This window comes from Oncorhynchus clarkii, chromosome 21 (assembly GCF_045791955.1).
Source record: "Oncorhynchus clarkii lewisi isolate Uvic-CL-2024 chromosome 21, UVic_Ocla_1.0, whole genome shotgun sequence".
In the NCBI taxonomy this organism is placed as follows: Eukaryota; Metazoa; Chordata; class Actinopteri; order Salmoniformes; family Salmonidae; genus Oncorhynchus; species Oncorhynchus clarkii.
Genome location: NC_092167.1, coordinates 15036683 through 15058864, shown reverse-complemented (window position 1 = coordinate 15058864; position 22182 = coordinate 15036683). Strand labels below are relative to the sequence as shown.

Sequence of the window (22182 nt, the reverse complement as noted above, 5' to 3'; positions counted from 1 at the left end):
CTGTTCTATTAAATGTCTGTCTATAAATATATCTGCCCTCTTTAATGCATAGACACTGTAGATGGAGTAAACAGGGACATGCTTACTGGGCACAACTTCTTCCTTCACTTGCAGCCCATGCGACACAACAGTCCTAAAGAAAATCATAGAGGTTCCCATGTTTCCCCATCACATCTCTCTGAGACACACCCACGCTCCAACTGACCTGTGTCTATAGCCTCCTTCATGTAGACAGCACAATACGGGTTGATCATCTCTTCATGGTAGGCCAGACCTGGGTCCATCTCGAAGCTGGAGAAGCCGATACGCAGGAACGGAGACATGGCTGCAGGTACCACTCACTCGCTGACCTCCAGACAAAAACCTCAACTCAGTGGTCACACAACCTCCAGAAAACCTTCAGAGAACCTCCCTCGTCACGGAAACAGCGATCCTCACAGTGAAGAGTTGTGCTTCAGTTAGTCCTTCTCTTGGGGAGAGGGGTCTTTGTGTGGATGTCAGCCCCCTCTGTGACACAGTCCCCCTCACACTGACTGGCCTTTTCCTCCTGATGAGAGATGGGTTGGCGAGGGAGGGAGAGAGAGAGAGGGAGAGAGAGGAGAGTAGGGCTCTTTGGCTCGCAGCGGCAGTTCCGGCCTTGACGCCTCGCTCCTCTGGTACTGATAAGAGCTGTCCGTCACCCTGAGAAAGGAAGAGAGCGAGGGAGAAAGGGAGAGGGAAAGAGAGAGCGAGCGAGAGAGAGAGGGGGAGAAAGGATGAGAAAGTCACAAGTCAGCATTAGTTATACCAATTCTCTATAATGAATTCCACCAGACCAGTACATTGTACACCAAACAAATACAGACCAGTACCCCTCGTTTACATTACAAACAAACTAATCAGCCCTTTTAGTACCTAAAGCAAAACACTATATATTTAGCACTGAAGACCAAACAAACCAGCGCTCTCTGGGTATCCAAAACAGCTTATACTTCCAGGGGCTAGTCAACCTCAGCTAGCCTATTTCCCCAAGCACCTTGGAGTCCAGTATAATCCCTGAGTATCAGTCAGTGCACAACTTGGGTGCTACCAGCTAGCTCTAAACTGTGGTGCTCCCAACACCAGTGAGCTGTCTGTGGTTAGCTAGGTGGCAGTGCTGATGGAGGAGAAAGAGACTGAGCGTCAGAGTGATATTTGAGGCCAGGTTGTCAGAGAGGAGACTGGGAAGGCCCTATTAATAGATGTGTAATGCTCTGATCGGGAATACGTAGGGAAGAACTTCCAGCCCAACCCGGGCCTGGGTCACCCACAAACATACCTCCCGTAAACCCCCCATACCCACGCAGGTGCGCTCGCACATACACACACACACACACACACACACACAGTGCCAAATGTTGTGTGTGATGTCACCATTACTGTTAACAGGTGTGATTTGTGCAGAAGGATCAATAACTAAGTATAATGGACATCACGCTGCCTGCTTCTTCTTGATTCGTCTCACACCGAGGCTCGAACCTAGGACCTCTGCCTTGCTAGCACACGTGACTGCCCTCCTGACTAACCAGTCAGAGCAAGTGACGACACTTCCGGCTGAGGAGTGCATAAGCATCAACACAACTATTGATATACACACAAAGTTCAGCTGTGCTACAAGATAGATACAAAGCTCTTCTGTTCTCGGTAACTATTAGGAACACGTCTATAATACCATACAACAATATAAAGTGCTCATCCTCAATAATCAACAAGCATTGACACACACACACACACACACACACACACACACACACACACACACACACACACACACACACACACACACACACACACACACACACACAGCCATACCTCCCAAACTGTGATTCTGCACCACCAAGCTCCTTGTACCCACCACCTCTCTGTATGTTACACCAAGCTCTCGTTAACATGATGGGACTTCCTGTAGTCTGACTCGTTAACCACACTTCCTGTTTCTGAGCTGTTCTGTGAAGTCACACAGGTGGGTCTCTCTCTCTCTCTCTGACAAACAAGAGAGAGAAAAACACTGAAATGTACCTACCATGTACTAGCATGACTTAAAGTAACACTAGAGAGCCTGTGTGAGAGATTGTTGGATTAGGAAATGTTCAGTCACGATCAAAACATGGAGAGTTCACCTGCTTTGGCTGTTCTGTAACAGTAAGAGAACGTTAGGTGAGGACCACCTCAGGGCATATTGTTGTTCGGTTACACTCTAATGAGCATTTCCCTATCTATCCACACAACTTCCTCACCCCATCTCTCTCATTAGCCATCATCTCTCTCTTATTTCTGTCTCTGTCTCTGTCTCTGTCTCTGTCTGTCTCTGTCTCTGTCTCTCTCTCTCTCTCTCAATTCAATTGGCATGGCAAGTTCATTATTACTTACATTGTCAAAGTATACATATATAAATATATATAAATATATATATATATATACAGTGCCTTGCGAAAGTATTCGGCCCCCTTGAACTTTGCGACCTTTTGCCACATTTCAGGCTTCAAACATAAAGATATAAAACTGTATTTTTTTGTGAAGAATCAACAACAAGTGGGACACAATCATGAAGTGGAACGACATTTATTGGATATTTCAAACTTTTTTAACAAATCAAAAACTGAAAAATTGGGCGTGCAAAATTATTCAGCCCCCTTAAGTTAATACTTTGTAGCGCCACCTTTTGCTGCGATTACAGCTGTAAGTCGCTTGGGGTATGTCTCTATCAGTTTTGCACATCGAGAGACTGAAGTTTCTCCCATTCCTCCTTGCAAAACAGCTCGAGCTCAGTGAGGTTGGATGGAGAGCATTTGTGAACAGCAGTTTTCAGTTCTTTCCACAGATTCTCGATTGGATTCAGGTCTGGACTTTGACTTGGCCATTCTAACACCTGGATATGTTTATTTTTGAACCATTCCATTGTAGATTTTGCTTTATGTTTTGGATCATTGTCTTGTTGGAAGACAAATCTCTGTCCCAGTCTCAGGTCTTTTGCAGACTCCATCAGGTTTTCTTCCAGAATGGTCCTGTATTTGGCTCCATCCATCTTCCCGTCAATTTTAACCATCTCCCCTGTCCCTGCTGAAGAAAAGCAGGCCCAAGCCATGATGCTGCCACCACCATGTTTGACAGTGGGGATGGTGTGTTCAGCTGTGTTGCTTTTACGTCAAACATAACGTTTTGCATTGTTGCCAAAAAGTTCCATTTTGGTTTCATCTGACCAGAGCACCTTCTTCCACATGTTTGGTGTGTCTCCCAGGTGGCTTGTGGCAAACTTTAAACAACACTTTTTATGGATATCTTTAAGAAATGTCTTTCTTCTTGCCACTCTTCCATAAAGGCCAGATTTGTGCAATATACGACTGATTGTTGTCCTATGGACAGAGTCTCCCACCTCAGCTGTAGATCTCTGCAGTTCATCCAGAGTGATCATGGGCCTCTTGGCTGCATCTCTGATCAGTCTTCTCCTTGTATGAGCTGAAAGTTTAGAGGGACGGCCAGGTCTTGGTAGATTTGCAGTGGTCTGATACTCCTTCCATTTCAATATTATCGCTTGCACAGTGCTCCTTGGGATGTTTAAAGCTTGGGAAATCTTTTTGTATCCAAATCCGGCTTTAAACTTCTTCACAACAGTATCTCGGACCTGCCTGGTGTGTTCCTTGTTCTTCATGATGCTCTCTGCGCTTTTAACGGACCTCTGAGACTATCACAGTGCAGGTGCATTTATACGGAGACTTGATTACACACAGGTGGATTGTATTTATCATCATTAGTCATTTAGGTCAACATTGGATCATTCAGAGATCCTCACTGAACTTCTGGAGAGAGTTTGCTGCACTGAAAGTAAAGGGGCTGAATAATTTTGCACGCCCAATTTTTCAGTTTTTGATTTGTTAAAAAAGTTTGAAATATCCAATAAATGTCGTTCCACTTCATGATTATGTCCCACTTGTTGTTGATTCTTCACAAAAAAATACAGTTTTATATCTTTATGTTTGAAGCCTGAAATGTGGCAAAAGGTCGCAAAGTTCAAGGGGGCCGAATACTTTCGCAAGGCACTGTATATATATATATTTATATATATATATATATATATATATATATATATATATATATATATATATATAGCAATAATAATAGTAGTAGTGGACATGGGATTACCATTGACAACAACTACAACAACGATATTAATCAGAACAACAATACATTAAAGCAATGGTAGTGGACCAGTGTCAACATGACTGAGAAGACACATGACCTGGTAGTAGATCAGTCTCAACATGACTGAGAAGACACATGACGTGGTAGTAGACCAGTGTCAACATGACTGAGAAGACACATGACCTGGTATGAAAGACAAAACAAAACAAGATGGGAAATATTATGGACATTACATTGCACTTGTCACTGCCTGTCCCTCAGGTTGTGGCAGGGGGACACATATTGGCTGCCAAAACTGCATATTTTGGCTTTTCATCCAATAAATGTTGGATTTTTTCTTCATATTTTATTGTTTCAAATTCTTTGTATTGAATTATAATTTTGGGAAATTAATGTTCTCTTAGGTCTGAGTATTTGTCACAGTGTAGTAGGAAATGCAGCTTTGTCTCTACCTCTCCCCTGGAGTAGAGTGAGCACAGCCTGTCCTCCCTGGGCAGCCAGGTTTATCTCTCACGACCGGTCTCTATAGCCAGACAATAGCCTCACTGAGCCTGTACCTAGTCAGTGTTTTCCTCCGTTTTCTATCACAGTGGTCAGATAGTCTGCCATCATGTACTGTCTGTTTAGAGCCAAGTAACATTGAAGTTTACTTTGATTTTTTTGTGGTGTCTTTCCAATAGGTGATATATTTTAATTTTTGTTTTGTGATGATTTGGTTGGGCCAGATATTCTGAGTGCTGTCCTGAGGCTCTATGGAGTTGGTTTGGGTTAGTGAACTGAGCCTCAGAACCAGCTGGCTGAGGGGACTCTTCTCTTGTTTCATCTCCTGACATTGTAGAGCTGTGTGATGTAATGTTTTGGGGTCACTTGTTTTTAGATGGTTGTAAAATTCGATTACTCTTTTTTTCTATTCGAATGAGGAGGGGGTATTGGCCCAATTCTGTTCTACTTGTGTTATTTTGAGTTTTTCTTTGCACTTGCAATACAGTCTTGCAAAACTCTGCATGCAGTATTTTGATTGGATGTTTGTGTCACGGATGACTAGGAGGGGAAGGTAGGAATCAGGCGCAGAGAGCACAGGGTTCACGGAGAAATGCATTTTATTCCGGCACAAAATGGTCATGCCCAAAACACAGGTCGGAAAACACTGACCAACCCAAAACACAGGGTAACACGGCCCGGAGCACAATAACACCTCCGATACAAGACGTGAACAAAATATAATCCCGCACAAACAAGGGCGGGCTTCACAAGCTAGGTAAGCAAATCAAGAAACCACAAATAGGAACAGGTGCAACTCATAAGACTAAACTAACAGAAAAGGAAAAGGGATCGGTGGCGGCTAGTAGGCCCAGTGACGACGACCGCCGAGCACCGCCCGAACAGGCAGGGGAGCCAACTTCTAGTAGGCCCGGTGACGACGACCGCCGAGCACCGCCCGAACAGGCAGGGGAGCCAACTTCTAGTAGGCCCGGTGACGACGACCGCCGAGCACCGCCCGAACAGGCAGGGGAGCCAACTTCTAGTAGGCCCGGTGACGACGACCGCCGAGCACCGCCCGAACAGGCAGGGGAGCCAACTTCTAGTAGGCCCGTTGACGACGACCGCCGAGCACCGCCCGAACAGGCAGGGGAGCCAACTTCTAGTAGGCCCGGTGACGACGACCGCCGAGCACCGCCCGAACAGGCAGGGGAGCCAACTTCTAGTAGGCCCGGTGACGACGACCGCCGAGCACCGCCCGAACAGGCAGGGGAGCCAACTTCTAGTAGGCCCGGTGACGACGACCGCCGAGCACCGCCCGAACAGGCAGGGGAGCCAACTTCTAGTAGGCCCGGTGACGACGACCGCCGAGCACCGCCCGAACAGGCAGGGGAGCCAACTTCTAGTAGGCCCGGTGACGACGACCGCCGAGCACCGCCCGAACAGGCAGGGGAGCCAACTTCGGCGGGAGTCGTGACAGTTTGTCCCATTTGGTAAATTCAATGTTAGAGATTGGACGCCATACTTCGCTGCCATATAGAGCAATTGGTTCTATAACTGATTGGAACATTTTGAGCCAGATTCTAATTGGAATTTTGATTTTAATGTTCCTTTTAATGGCATAGAATGCTCTTGATTTCAGTGTTGTGTAGGGTAATACCAGGTGCTGCCGATTCTTCTAATGTTTTAGCCAATTCATTAATGTAGATGTTACATAGTGTTGGACTTATTGGGCAGCCCTGTTTCACTCCCCGTCTCTGAGAGAAGAAGTCTGTTTCCTTGTTGCCAATTTTAACCGCACATTTGTTTTTAGTGTACATTGATTTAATAACATCATATGTTTTCCCTCCAATACCACTTTCTCTTAGTTTATATAAAAAAGACCTTTGTGCCAAATTTAATAAAATGCTTTCTTGAAATCTACAAAACACGAGTAGATTTTGCCTTTGTTTTGGTTTACTTGATTGTCAATTAGAGTGTGGAGGGTGTAAATGTGGTCTGTTGTACGATATTTAAAAAAAAATCCAATCTGGCTTCTGCTCGGGATGTTGTGTTCGCCAAGGAAATGATGTAGTCTGCTATTTATAATACTGCAAAGAATTTTCCCCAAGTTGCTGTTAATGCAAATTCCTCTGTAATTATTTGGGTCAAATTTGTCTCCATTTTTATAGATTGGTGTGATCAATCCCTGGTTCCAAATATCGGGGGAAATACTTGCAGTGAGGATAATGTTGAAAAGTTTGAGTATAGCCAATTTGAATTTGTGGTTTGTATATTTGATCATTTAATTTAAAATACCATCAGCACCACAGGCCTTTTTGGGTTGGAGAGTGCATCGTTTTTCTAATAATTCTTCTTCTGTAATTGGGGTATCCACAGGATTCTGATAGTCTTTGACTGCTGATTCAAGGATTTGTCATTTTTCTTGTATATCTTTTTGTTCTGGGCTCTTTGTTATATTGCTGTAGAGGTTTTCAAAGTGATTTCTCCACATATCCCCATTTTGGATAGCCAATTCCTCATGATGAGGTTTGTTTCATTTATTCCAATTCTCCCAGAAGTGGTTTGATTCTATGGATTCCTCAATTCCATCAAGCTGATTTCTAATGTGCTGTTCCTTTTTTGTTCAGCCTACAGACCCGGTGTTCCACAGAGCTTCACGAGCTGTACTCCATTTTAGTTTTTCAATTTGTCATAGTTGTTTCTGTGGGGGTTTGTGGGGAGGGAACGGTTGTTGCTTCCTGGTAGGTGTTTGTCCCCGTGACCGTTAATAGTGTCTTGTTCTTCTGCTGTTCTAGCATTCAGGTCTCCACAGACCAGGACGTTGCCTTGGGCCTGAACGTGACTAATTTCCCCCTCTAGAATGGAGAAACTCTCTTCATTGAAGTAGGGTGACTCTGAGGGGGGAATGTGTGTGGCACAGAGGAAGACATTTTTATCTGTCAAGATAGCCTCCTTGTTGATTTTTAACCAGATAAAGAATTCTCCTGTTTTGATCAATTCGATTGAATTAATTAGTTCAGATTTATGGTGGATGGTGGATGTTGGAGCTGGGGTGTGTCTGGTCTGTGCCGGTGCCGCTGTCAGTGGGAGGCTGTTCTGTGGTCTGGGGAGGAGGTGTGCAGCAGGCAGGGCTGGGGAAGCCTGGCTGGTTGAGCTGGGCTCCTCTGCTGTGTGAAGGCAGGTCATAGAGTAGTGATCTAGCTGCTCCTGAAGCCTGTCCTCTTTCTCTCCTGCAGCTCCTCTCTTAGTGTGGTCAGATTGTTATTACTGCTCTGCCTGTTTTTTTGGAGCTCTTTCACCTTCTTTGTTGGATCAGCTAGCTCTCTCTTGAGTCTGTCTCTCTCTTGCTGAACCTCTTTTGGCTGTGTTGCAAGGCTGCTGTCCTGCTCTGTCCGCACCTTGGTTAGGAGCTCCTCTAAGGTGTGGTTGTCTGGTTGCTGTTTGCTCAAGCTCTCCCTGAGCAGGACCACCTCCCCCTCCAGTTTGGTGAACTCACCCCTCATGGCAGCCATGGGGGTGAGGAGGGCCTGAGCCTGCTCTGCACTGAGGGGGTCGCTCTCCTCCTGGGGCGTGTCCTCCACTATGGTGGAAGAGAGGTGCTGGATGTGCTGTTTTGGGTGGGGCTAGTAGGGGTGAGGGTGGTACCGTTAGCTAGCTAGTCAAAACTTCTTAACTTGGTGCAAAGTTACTTTTTTTCTAACCTGAATGAGTGGAGTTGTTGTTCATCACTTGTCTTGAATTATTTTTCGATTAGAGTGTTTATCTCATTCTAAAAGCAAACAAAAAATATGAAATATATCAGGAGCTCATTCTCTCTCTCTCTCTCTCTCTCTCTCTCTCTCTCTCTCTGTCTCTCTCTCTGCCTCTCTCTCTCTCTCTCGCTCTCTCTCTCTCTCTCTCTCTCGCTCTCTCTCTCTCTCTCTCAATTCAAGGGGCTTTATTGCCAAAGCAACTGAAATGGATAAACGAAAGTGAAATAAACAATTAAAACAGTAAATATTACACTCACAAGCTCCAAAATAATCTCTCTCTCTCTCTCTCTCTCTCTCTCTCTCTCTCTCTCTCTCTCTCTCTCTCTCTCTCTCTCTCTCTCTCTCTCTCTCTCTCTCTCTCTCTCTCTCTCTCTCTCTCTCTTTTTTGTTATAAGTGTCCCTAATTCCCATGTATTTATGCTGGAACAACAACAGTGGTCCTTGTTACACCCAGAGGTTCTTACATCAGATTAGCAACCCCAGTATTTCTGTTGTAAACACAATCACTTCATGTCCTGTATCGTTATGTGTTGGTTATGATGCTCTGTGGACACCTTAAGGGTCATAGAGGTTTGACACAAGATGAACTCTTTCAATAATGTATCCCTCAACTACTCAACTTACTGTAGTGAGTGTGTGTGTGTAGGCATGTCTCCCCACAAGCCCTCATGAAAGGCTAGCGATCTCTTTCATCCTGACCTCCAAACACACACACACACACACACACACACACACACACACACACACACACACACATACACACACACACACACACACACACACACACACACACACACACACACACACACACACACACACACACACACACACACACACACACACACACACACACACACACACACACAGAGTCGGGAGATCAAACACAATGACCATCGCCATATGAACAACTTTTTCCTCAGTTTAACCTTTAGTGGACCTTTCATGAGGGTCAAAGAGCCTCCCATCAAACCTTCTTCTGTAGGCTCCACCATCAGAGAGAAGTGTGTGTGTGTGTGTGTGTGTGTGTGTGTGTGTGTGTGTGTGTGTGTGTGTGTGTGTGTGTGTGTGTGTGTGTGTGTGTGTGTGTGTGTGTGTGTGTGTGTGTGCAGCCAGGTCACCCATGATGTAAGACAGTATTCAACGTCCATACATGTCTGAGGCCGTTGGGAGATGACGTTGAAACTGGCCATTAGGGGCAACAGTTAACGCTGTTACCTTCAAGTAGGTTTCTGTTTGGCTAGGGTGTTATGGACAGGGATGGTGGATAGGTTGAAAATTGTTCTTGAAATGTTGGTTTTAATCCTACCCAAACCTTAAGCCTTACCTCAACCAATCAGAGTTAATGCCTTAACCTAATCCTAACCTTAAAATTTCAGAGTTAATGCTTAAACTTAACCTTAAACACGTACACATTTTTTGGAACAACTTTGAAATGTGAAATGTTTGAGAAACATGGATAAACGTCTAATTCTGACGTGAGAGTGTGAGAGCTTGTTGGTGTGTGTCTTTGTGTGTGTGTGTGTAGTCTTTGTGTGTGTGTGTGTGTAGTCTTTGTGTGTGTGTGTGTAGTCTTTGAAGAATTTCCCTTTGTTGTAATTGACAAGGACACGTGTGTGACATCTGTAGAGGTCCTCATACATGTGACGGTTAGACAAGGCACTCAACTAGTGGCTGGTGGGTAGAGTGTTATGAGACAAAATGGGAAATAAGAGCAAAGTGATTGACCTCTGTTTCCACAAAAGGAATTACAACAAGGTGCTATCTAGAACCTAAAAGGGTTGTGCGGCTGTCCCCATAGGAAAACCATTTGAAGAATTTGAAGAAAAATGTTATGCAATGGGGACAGCCAGCCAAATAACCTTTTGGAACCCTTGTTTTCTAAGAATGTGGCTTTGACCCTTGAGGTGTGCCTCATAATAACATGGACTGATCACATCAATGGAGTACAAGTAAAAACAAGGAGAGCTTTGTCCATAAGTACAACTACTTAACTAATTCCTGGCTTACATTTAGAAACATAGTAAGTTTTACAGCACTGAATACATGAAACATGACAATTATGTCAGCAAATAAGTGCCTATAGCAGGCTACTAATCCTATTACTCAACTCTACTCCACACACGTGCATATTAGGCTACGATGCAGCATATCATTCATATTTCATTCCTCTTTCTCTACCATTGACTATAGGCCTACCTCCTTTTGAAGTCTCTGGTGTATTTTCAAAGGAGAAGATTGATTCTCTGACAAGTTGGTGCCTGGGTGGGAAGGTTATAAGTGCATGCCAATCAGGATTTCAAATTGAAATAGTCTTTTAATTTATGCAGTAGCCTATATTTCAGACTAGTGGAATGATCAAAATACCCAAATTAATCCAAATAAATAGGCACAGCCAGTAATACACAATGTTCTTCTATTACAGGCTGGAAATGTGTCAATATGCAAATGAGGAATAGGTATAATGGAATAAATGTATGCCTACCTTTAAAAGTCAAACTACAAAACAGAACTTCTTTGGTGTTGCGGTACATTTGAAGCTAATGTCCATCTTGCTGCTTCAGAGTTTTGTAATAACTGTGTCGAAGTAGCCTTGTGGAGGCACCAATGATCAGAATAAGTGCACCTCTATTTTACCAAAAGCAGCACCACCGCAGAAATCAAGGTAACGCCCCTTTACTATAAATCGGATTAATTAATGAAGAATTCAATGATGCCCCCCGGTGGAGTGAAGTGGTATTACAGGTGTGCAAAACACAGGTATGCTGGAATGGATTTCCGCAATGCGGAATCAATCGTTGTGCATCTATGGTTGAATATCCCCAAAAATCTGAGTCTTTTCAGATCCTGAACTCCCCCCACTCAGGCTCGTCCTATTTACTACCAGTGTTTGTAGGAACATACCCCGTCGATCAGTTTATAATTGGGTAGGAAAATTCCCGAAAACCAGGGGTAGGTTATCACGCCAGAAAAGGGTCAACTGTAAAGGGTCATTGGAAGATGGACGATAATCCAGATGTCCCGCAGCTGTTGAGCTGCTCAAATTCCCATCCCAGCTGCAATTGTATTAATTCAACTCATATCGTGCATGTCAGCTGCATCCACTAGATGGCGATACTTGACTATAGAGTAAATGGTGTGTCTGGCAAATGCACAATACATGATCCACAATGCCTAATATCTGGATGCAGATACTTAAGACATGTGGGTGTGGAGTGGGAGTTATGGGGGGGTGTAAATATGAGGTTTTAGATATATTTCAATGTTGTCTTTTACTTTACAAAAACACTTGAAAGAAGGCTATTCTATCACTGGTAAAAATGACTGTTAGTTGTCTTCCACCCAGCCTGTTAGTCTTGAATGCCAGGGCTTGTGTAAAGTACATCTAATGCTTTGCTGGTCATGCAAACCAGTTCTCCCACTCTCTCCAGCCTGCGTGTTCAGCCCAGTCAGTCTCTGAGTCCGGAGATAAGGGAGATAGCCAGGCTGGTCTGTGCGACTCCCCTACTAAAGCCAATGCCATGCGTGAACACAGTACTGCGCTGGCAGTTTCATATCCATTTCTTCTGTTGTTCGTTAGTCATGCTATTGCTATGAAAGCCCTTCACAATGTCATATCCCTTTTCTTTTTAATTTCCTATGACGTACTCTTATGGTGTAGGACATGGGAAATGTCTCTCTATATCAATTCAATTCAATTCATGGGACTTTATTGGTATGGGAAACTTGTTAACATTGCCAAAGCAAGTATATATCTCTCTCTCTCTCTCCATTTTTCTGTGGTATAACAAGAGATAGATTCTTTGAAAAAAGAAAATATGATTTTTGAATAATTCTGCTCTACACTGGTAGTCAATGCCCCTTACTGTTAGACATGATACAGTACATTCTTAGAAAAAAAGGTGCTATCTAGAACCTAAAAGAGTTTACCAGGTAGGAGAACCCTTTGAAGAACCCTTTTGGGTTCCAGATATAAGCCTTTTGGGTTTCTTGTACAACCCTTTCTACAGATAGTTCTACATGGAACGCAAAAGGGTTCTACCTGGAACCAAAAATAGTTTCCCCCATGGGGACTGCTGAATAACCCTTTTGGAACCCCTTTTTCTAAGAATGTAGACCTGTGTCATTTTACAACCTCATCATTTATTTGTAATTTCTCTTCTTTTCTTTATTTATTATGACTAAAAAAAAAACCTATTCATTATTAAATTCATTCAATCAAATCCAAAAGATCAATTCAGTAGATTCTGTTCCACCGAAAGAGGAAAGTATATTCATGTTTCAATTTTTAATCTCTGTCTACCCCCCTCATCTCTCTCTGTCTTTCTCTGCTTTTCTGCAGTAGCCTATAGCTGGGGGAATCTATTTTACATTGCCAGAAATGATTCTGTTTCATAGTGACCCAGGTGTGTTAAACCCCTAGAACTCCCTACACCATCAATGTCATAGTTTCCAGCTAAATGATACAGTCAGAGTTACGTTACATATGGATTTTGATGGAGTCATTTTGCTGACAAGATAGCATAAAACTCCTCCATCCTTTTCCTGTTTAACGATACATTGTATTAATAAATGGTATCCTCAGAATCTCTCAACCAAAGCCTCACACCAAACTGCACTTATTAACATGAACCTATAATGGGGCAACTCTTTCATCTGTGCAAATCTATTTTTGAGTATGTGAATGAATGGGCAAATAAATGATGCCTAGTGTGTGAGTTAGTGCACAGCAGTACGATAGAGCTATATTATCGACATGAGGAGAGTAAGGATGGGAAGATGGAGGACAGAGAGAGAGAGAGAGAGAAAAAGGGGAGGGGAGAAAGAGCAAGACAGAGACAGAGAGAGAGAGAAAGAGAGAAAGAGAGAGGGGGGGGGCAAGAGCGAGAGCGAGAGATAGAGAGGGGAGAGAGCGAGACAGAGAGAGAGAAAAAGAGAGAGAGAGAGAGAGAGAGAGAGAGAGAGAGAGAGAGAGAGGGGGAGGGGAGGGGAACGTGTGTGATTTCAAAGTGTTGTTCCTTTGTACGGCTCACAGATACGGTACTGAGGGAGCCAGCCTGTACCTCTTTTACACACGTTGTCATGGAAACCAGCCCAGCAGCCAACCAGCAGCTGTAAGAATCCCAAGAAATTCCTCCACACATTCTCCCCCATACTACCCCACCCCCATGCACACATACTACACACACACACAAACACACACACCCAAGCATGCACACACACATACATACCCCCGCACACACAAATTCCTCACCACATACACACATGTAATACGCACATTAACATCTCCCCCCATCCACAATTAGGGTTTCACTAATCCGGTAACTTTCCCCAAACCTGGTAAATATCCCCAAATTCCCTGGTTTTCCAGAAAACATGGTTGGAAACATTCCGGAATCTGGAGGAAATAAGCAGGAAATCCAGAATCCTCCAAGTAGGTTTCTGGAAGACCTGGGAATTATGGGAAACTTTTTTGTAACCCTATCCACAACGCATGAAATTACCTAATTTAATAGTAAGCCCTCTATAGCAGAACCCCTGTAAAGGCTCTAGTAACCAGGGTCACACTTCTAGTAACCAGGGGTACCAGGGGTACTCCTCTAGTAACCAGGGGTACTCTTCTAGTAAGCAGGGGTACTCCTCTAGTAACCTGGGGCACTCCTCTAGTAACCAGGGGCACTCCTCTAGTAACCTGGGGCACTCCTCTAGTAACCTGTGACGCTCCTCTAGTAACCAGGGATACTCCTCTTGTAACCAGGGGTACTCCTCTAGTAACCAGGGGTACTCCTCTTGTAACCTGGGGCGCTCCTCTAGTAACCAGGGGCTACCAGGGGTACTCCTCTAGTAACCAGGGGTACTCCTCTAGTAACCAGGGGTACTCCTCTTGTAACCTGGGGCGCTCCTCTAGTAACCAGGGGCACTCCTCTAGTAACCAGGGATACTCCTCTTGTAACCATGGGTACTCTTCTAGTAACCAGGGGTACTCATCTTGTAACCTGGGGCGCTCCTCTAGTAACCAGGGCTACCAGGGGCACTCCTCTAGTAACCAGGGGAACTCCTCTTGTAACCTGGGGCGCTCCTCTAGTAACCAGGGGTGCTCCTCTTGTAACCAGGGGCACTCCTCTTGTAACCAGGGGTACTCCTCTAGTAACCAGGGATACTCTTCTTGTAACCAGGGGTACTCCTCTTGTAACCAGGGGTACTCCTCTAGTAACCAGGGATACTCCTCTTGTAACCAGGGGAACTCCTCTAGTAACCAGGGGCACTCCTCTTGTAACCTGGGGCGCTCCTCTAGTAACCAGGGGTACTCCTCTTGTAACCAGGGGTACTCCTCTAGTAACCAGGGGTACTCCTCTAGTAACCAGGGGTACTCCTCTAGTAACCAGGGGCACTCCTCTAGTAACCAGGGGTACTCCTCTAGTAACCAGGGGCGCTCCTCTAGTAACCAGGGGCACTCCTCTAGTAACCAGGGATACTCCTCTTGTAACCATGGGTACTCTTCTAGTAACCAGGGGTACTCATCTTGTAACCTGGGGCGCTCCTCTAGTAACCAGGGGTACTCCACTTGTAACCTGGGGCGCTCCTCTAGTAACCAGGGGCTACCAGGGGCACTCCTCTAGTAACCAGGGGTACTCCTCTAGTAACCTGGGGCGCTCCTCTAATAACCAGGGGCTACAAGGGGCACTCCTCTAGTAACCAGGGGAACTCCTCTTGTAACCTGGGGCGCTCCTCTAGTAACCAGGGGCGCTCCTCTTGTAACCTGGGGCGCTCCTCTAGTAACCAGGGGCACTCCTCTTGTAACCAGGGGCACTCCTCTAGTAACCAGGGATACGCCTCTTGTAACCAGAGGTACTCCTCTTGTAACCAGGGCACTCCTCTTGTAACCAGGGGTACTCCTCTAGTAACTAGGGATACTCCTCTTGTAACCAGGGGTACTCCTCTTGTAACCAGGGGTACTCCTCTAGTAACCAGGGATACTCCTCTTGTAACCAGGGGAACTCCTCTAGTAACCAGGGGCACTCCTCTTGTAACCTGGGGCGCTCCTCTAGTAACCAGGGGTACTCCTCTTGTAACCAGGGGTACTCCTCTAGTAACCAGGGGTACTCCTCTAGTAACCAGGGGTACTCCTCTAGTAACCAGGGGCACTTCTCTAGTAACCAGGGGCACTCCTCTAGTAACCAGGGGCACTCCTCTAGTAACCAGGGGCACTCCTCTAGTAACCAGAGGCACTCCTATAGTAACCAGGGGTACTCCTCTAGTAACCAGGGGTACTCCTCTAGTAACCAGGGGCACTCCTCTAGTAACCAGAGGCACTCCTATAGTAACCAGGGGTACTCCTCTAGTAACCAGGGGCACTTCTCTAGTAACCAGGGGCACTCCTCTAGTAACCAGGGGCACTCCTCTAGTAACCAGGGGCACTCCTCTAGTAACCAGAGGCACTCCTATAGTAACCAGGGGTACTCCTCTAGTAACCAGGGGTACTCCTCTAGTAACCAGGGGCACTGCTCTAGTAACCAGGGGCACTCCTATAGTAACCAGGGGTACTCCTCTTGTAACCTGGGGCGCACCTCTAGTAACCAGGGGCACTCCTATAGTAACCAGGGGTACTCGGTCACACCTCTATCTGAGTTTGTATTTCAAGGGTATGTGGTTGACCTGCTGCTGCCTGCTGTGCTCATACACACACACACACACACACACACACACACACACACACACACACGCATGCACGCACGCACGCATGCACGCACGCAGGCAGGCACAAACACACACACGCAGGCACACACCCTTAAGGTGCATAGGGAGCAGCAGATGCTTGCACTGTGACCATAGTTCTGTGCAAGGACGTAGACAAGGTCATTTACTGCATTTCTATACAATTTTAGAACACTAACATGCTATTTGGAGAAGAACAAAAACAAGCATAAATGACCCCAGCCATTCTTCAGTCCATCTACAGACACATAGCCTATAAGCTATACAATTAGCCACTACACATTTCCTCAACACAGGGACTAAAATCTGTAATTCAACACGTACAGCGCAATCTGTTAGCAGAAATTAGCAGTTTTACAGCTAATTTACAGCAATTCTACCTATTTTGCCATGCGGTGGAAAGACATTTTTGCAGTTTTAAAAGCTAGTTTCCTGCAATTCTACACATTTTGCCATGACATACGCCATGTTAATATGATATCTGAGTGAGAGTGACTAACAAAATCAGTGGGGGACCCCTGGAGGTCAAGGCCCCTTGGCACATGCGCTGTGTGCCCGGTAGGTAATTCGACCATAATTACTACGTTTAGTTAGCTGGTTAGACTGACTACACTAATGAATCCAATTGTAACAGTTTTAACTGACGGTGCTAAATGAGAGACTGTCAGTGAGTGCGCATAACGAGGAAAACTGCTGATGCACAACCACATTTTGAAATTGCACCTAGTGTATTCAACTATTCTAACTCTCAATAGTAAGATGAGACCGGACTGAGTTCCCCCCCAAAAATGCAAAAAATAGAACTGAAAGCTGCGACCCACAGGCCTACAATGAGATGCACAGCGAGAACAGAAATAGGTAGACAAGCAAGGAAGCAACTACAGAGAAAACAAACCGCAAACTTTGACTTCGGGGAAACCACTACCATCTAACCATGTTGCCTATGAGCAAAGACAGACCAATTAAGTACTTTCATTACTGTCATTTTCCACGTGGAATGAAAAGTTACACATGCACTTACAGTACCAGTCAAAAGTGTGGACACACCAACTCATTCAAGCGTTTTTCTTTATTTGTACTATTTTCAACATTGTAGAACAATAGTGAAGACATCAAAACTCTGAAATAACACATATGGAATCATGTAGTAACCAAAATATGTTTTATATTTCAGATTCTTCAAAGTAGCCACCCTTTGCCTTGATGACAGCTTTGCACACTCTTGGCATTCTCTCAACCACCTTCATGAGGTATGCTTTTCCAACAGTCTTGAAGGAGTTCCCACATATGCTGAGCACTGCTTTTCCTTCACTCTGTGGTCCAACTCATCCCAAACCATCTCAATTGGGTTGAGGTCAGTTGATTGTGGAGGCCAGGTCACCTGATGCAGCACTCCATCACTCTCCTTGGTCAAAAAGCCCTTATACAGCCTGGAGGTGCGTTTTGGGTCATTGTACTGTTGAAAAACAAATGATTGTCCCACTAAGCGCGAACCAGATGGGACGGCATATCGCTGCAGAATGCTGTGGTTGCCATGCTGGTTAAGTGTGCCTTGAATTCTAAATAGATCACAGACGGTGTCACCAGCAAAGCACACCCACACCATCACACCTCCTCCTCCATGCTTCACGGTGGGAACCGCACATGTGGACATCATCTGTTCACCTACTCTGCGTCTCTCAAAGACACAGTAGTTGAAACCAAAAATCTCAAATTTGGACTCATCAGACCAAAGGACAGATTTCCACCGTCTAATGTCCATTGCTCGTGTTTCTTGGCCCAAGCAAGTCTCTTCTTATTATTGGTGTCCTTTAGTAGTGATTTCTTTGCAGCAAGTCTCCTCTGAACAGTTGATGTTGAGATGTGTCTGTTACTTGAACTCTGTGAAGCATTTACTTGGGCTGCAATCTGAGGTGCAGTTAACTCTATTGAACTTAGGGTCTTCCTTTCCTCTGGATCTTCCTTTCCTGTGGCAGTCTTCATGAGAGCCAGTTTCATCATAGCGCTTGATGGTTTTTGTGACTGCACTTGAAGAAACGTTCAATGTTCTTGGAACTTTCCGCATTGACTGACCTTCATGTCTTAAAGTAATGATGGACTGTCATTTCTCTTTTCTTATTTGAGCTGTTCTTGCCATAATATGGACTTGGTATTTTACCAAATAGGGATATCTTCTGTATACCACCCCTACCTTGTCACAACACAACTGATTGGCTCAAACACATTAAGAAGGAAAGAAATTCCACAAATGAACCTTTGACAAGGCACACCTGTTTGTTGAAATGAAGCTGGATGAGAGAATGCCAAGAGTGTGCAAAGCTGTCATCAAGGCAAAGGGTGGCTACTTTGAAGAATCTCAAATATAAAATAGATGTTGATTTGTTGAACACTTTTTTGGTTGCTACATGATTCCATGTGTGTTTTTTTCATAGTTTTGATGTCTTCACTATTATTCTACAATGAACAAAATAGTACCCTGGAATGACCCTGGAATGAGTAGGTGTGTCCAAACGTTTGACTGGTACTGTATGTCCTGTACGTACGCACCGACACACACAGAAATGGAGCATGATAATTGGAATATGTCTTGTGTTAAACATCTGGGCTGATTACTCCAATAGGGTACAATACTGAGCAGCATGAGAGGGAAATGGGTTCAAAATGGAATGTGGGAGAGGGGGATGAGATAGAGTAGAGGAAGAGAGGAGAGAGGAGAAAAGAAGAGTAGACGCTCTGTAATGTCCTGTCAGCTCTCAGTCTTGCAGGCTTTGAATTTCACTGACGCAGCGTGAAGCCTTAGTGATCACCATGAACACTATGACCTTAGAGAGATGGACAAAAAACCTTCAGCAGACCCCCTCCATCTCACATTAGGCCAACTACTGACAGATAGTCCTCTTAGGGAGGTTTAAACAGACCACACAACAACATCCCTTTATCGGAACAACAGGGAATAAATCCCACTCGTCTGTCTGAAATGGCACCCTATTCCCTATATAGTTCACTACTTGATAATGCACTTACCCATGGCTCTGGTAAAAAGCAGTGCCCTATGTAGGGAATGGGGTGCCATTTCAGAGGCACCCATTGTCTTGAATTGGATCTCTGTGACAGGTAATTAAAGAGAGTCCACAATAGTTGAAGTTGACCTCCTAGTGGAGCTGTAGTTTAGTTGTGTTCATTACTTGTAGCTTTAGCTAGCTGTCCTGTATGTCGTGCAGATATAAGATCTGCTTACTCTTACTCTGGTTCTGCCTGTATGAAGAGTTTGCCCTCCACTGTCCTTCTCCACTGGGTTCCATTGTATTGAGTTTGAAGCATCCTTGACCTCTCTCTGTGTATGATTTGGTTCGGACTCACACTCAGTCTTATTGTTAGAGCTGAGGAAAGATGTGTTTGATATTTCTCATAATGGAGTGATGTATTTTTTGCCTCAAGAGGCTCACGACTCGTCTCTTTTCTCTGCTTGCTTTGGTTGGCTGGTTGGCAGTCAGCGGCGCATTAATAAATGATAAAGGAAATCAAAGGCTTACCAACAGCCTGATTGGATACAACATCTTGAATAATCAGTATATGTAGACAGTGCATATCATTTGAGAATGTCATTTTTGATTCTACCATTTTAAAGCATTTCATGAAAATGTTATTTGGTATGAAAGCCTAAAGACAAGCAGTGAAATTGAAATCCTTCTGACACTTCCTTTCTATTTTTCACCTTTCCTACACTTCCCCCTTACACACACACCTCCCTCCCCCTCTAACACACTTCTGTTGTGCTTCTCTGCTAATTATTTTTCAAAGGAGCAATTTATTTCAATGTTTATCATTTCATCCATTCCCCCAAAGATAACATCAGTGAATTCATTATCTTTGAGAGAGAGACGAGGGGGTCCAGAAAAAGATTCATATTGCATCTCTCTCTCTCTTTCTGTTTTTCCCATTTCAGATGCATCCTTCACTTTGTAAAGGCATATGGAAATGGGAGAGGAGCAGATGGTGATTTGGTCCCACGGGCAGTACAGATGACTTATGAATAATGAAGAATAGAGAGGAAATTGTTTGGCTGGTTACACAGAGGTGTGATGCTATAGATACACAGTCGTTCCACACAGATAAACCTTAATCAATAGTGAATCATTTCTGAATGATGATGCACCCACAGCGCCACTTCATATCTGTCTGCTTGAACTACTTGTTTATCAAATGGCTTCGTGACAATTAACGGAAGACAAGGTTCATTTGAATTGCGCTGTTTTTTTAATCAACTACTGTAATGTACAACGTCTATTTCCTTTGGAAAAGTCCGTTACTTCAGCTTTATTGCGGGTGTATTTGACTAAATACTTACGTTTATTCAATCAAAACAAATAAAAATTGTATTTGGCACGTGCGCCGCATTCAACTGGTGTAGACTTTACTGTGAAATGCTTGCTTGCTTCCCAATGACGCAGAGTTTAAAAATAAAATGAAATAGTAACACAAGAATAATAAAATACATGAGAATGGAGCGATATCCAGCACCAGATCAATATGCAGAGGTACGAGGTATTTGAGGTAGATACACTATATGGCCATAAGTATGTGGACACCTGCTTGTCGAACATCTCATTCCAAAATCATAGCCCCTTTGCTGCCATTCCCTCTTCTGGGAAGGCTTTCTACTAGATGTTGGAGCATTGCTTCGGGCACTTGCTTCTATTGGCCACAACAGCATTAGTGAGGTCGGGCACTGATGTTGGGCGATAGGCCTGGCTCGCAGTCGGCGGTCCAATTCATCCCAAAGGTGTTTGGTGAGGTTGAGGTCAGGGCGCTGAGCAAGCCAGTCAAGTTCTTCCACACCGATCTCGACAAACCATTTCTGTATGGACCTTGCTTTGTGAATGGGTGCATTGTCATGCTAAAACAGGAAAGAGCCTTCCCCAAACCATTGCCACAAAGTTGGAAGCACAGAATCGTCTATAATGTCATTGTATGCTGTAGCATTAAGATTTCCCTTCACTGGAATGAAGGGGCCAGGCCGAACCAGGAAAAACAGCCCCAGACCATTATTCCTCCTCCACCAAACTTTACAGTTGGGACTATGCATTCGGGCAGGTAGAGCTCTCCTGGCATCCGCCAAACCCAGATTCGTCCGTCGGACTGCCAGATGGTAAAGCGTGATTCATCTTAGTGTTGAAGCTCCCAACTTAGTTCTTGTGCTGATGTTGCTTCCAGAGGCAGTTTAGAACTCATGCTGTGTTGCAACCGAGAACAGACATTTTTTTCAGCACCTGGCGTTCCAGTTCTGTGTTCTTTTCTGGCCTACCACTTCATGGCTGAGCCATTGTTGCCCCTAGACGTTTCCACTTCACAGTAATAGCACTTACAGTTGGCCGGGGCATCTCTAGCAGGGCAGAAATTCGACGAACTCACTTGTTGGAAAGATGGCATCCTACGACAGTGCCACATTGAAAGCCACTGAGCTCTTCAGTACGACCATTCTACTGACAATGTTTGTCTATGGAGATTGCATGGCTATGTTCTGAATTGTATACACCCGTCAGCAACTGGTGTGGCTGAAATAGCCAAATCCACTAATTTGAAGGGGTGTCCACGTACAGTACACTATATAAACATAGGTATGTACATAAAGGTAGGGTAAAGTGACTAGGCATCAGGATAGATAACAGTAAAATAGAGTAGCAGCAGCAAATTATGTGTAAAACTGTGTGCGTGAGCGCGAGTGTGTGTAATGTGGATGTTGTGTCGTCCTGCGTGTGTGTGGGCATATGTAGTTTACGTGAATGTGCGTGGGTTTTGTGTGCAAGTGTCAATGTAGTGTGTGTGAGTGAGTGTGTATACTAACCAAGACGTTTACTGAAAACGGTATAGCCTAATAATTCTCTCATTTGATTGTCGTCTTTCTCTCTGAACGACCAGACCAGTGCTGTCGTGACCCAGATATAGGCCTGCTGCAATGGGAGTGCTGTAGTGTGAGAGCACAGAGAGGTGGTTAACCACAGACACACATGGTTAACTCTTCTTCCTCTACGTGTTCTTTCCCAGGCCTGTACAGTCGATCACAGCTGAGTCCTGA

At 44.6% G+C, this 22182-nt stretch overlaps 2 protein-coding genes across 2 annotated transcripts in view; one reads left to right on the top strand and one right to left on the bottom strand.

Moving 5' to 3' along the window:
- The window catches only part of LOC139378625 (protein kinase C theta type-like), a 23880-nt gene extending 12892 nt beyond the window's left edge, over positions 1–10988 (bottom strand). Inside the window, exons 1-3 of the mRNA XM_071120959.1 lie at positions 10876–10988; positions 10590–10651; positions 206–681 (exon numbers count right to left, since the gene is read on the bottom strand). Coding sequence (XP_070977060.1) covers positions 206–323 — 118 coding nt within the window. The 5' untranslated portion in view covers positions 324–681; positions 10590–10651; positions 10876–10988. The remainder of the gene's footprint in view (positions 1–205; positions 682–10589; positions 10652–10875) is intronic.
- Positions 10989–13766: 2778 nt separating this feature from the next.
- On the top strand, positions 13767–22182 carry LOC139379151 (probable serine/threonine-protein kinase clkA). Its single transcript, XM_071121992.1, has 5 exons — positions 13767–13824; positions 14205–14946; positions 15060–15270; positions 15342–16033; positions 22152–22182. Exons 1-5 carry the CDS (start codon positions 13767–13769, stop codon positions 22180–22182), a joined length of 1734 nt encoding a protein of 577 aa, XP_070978093.1.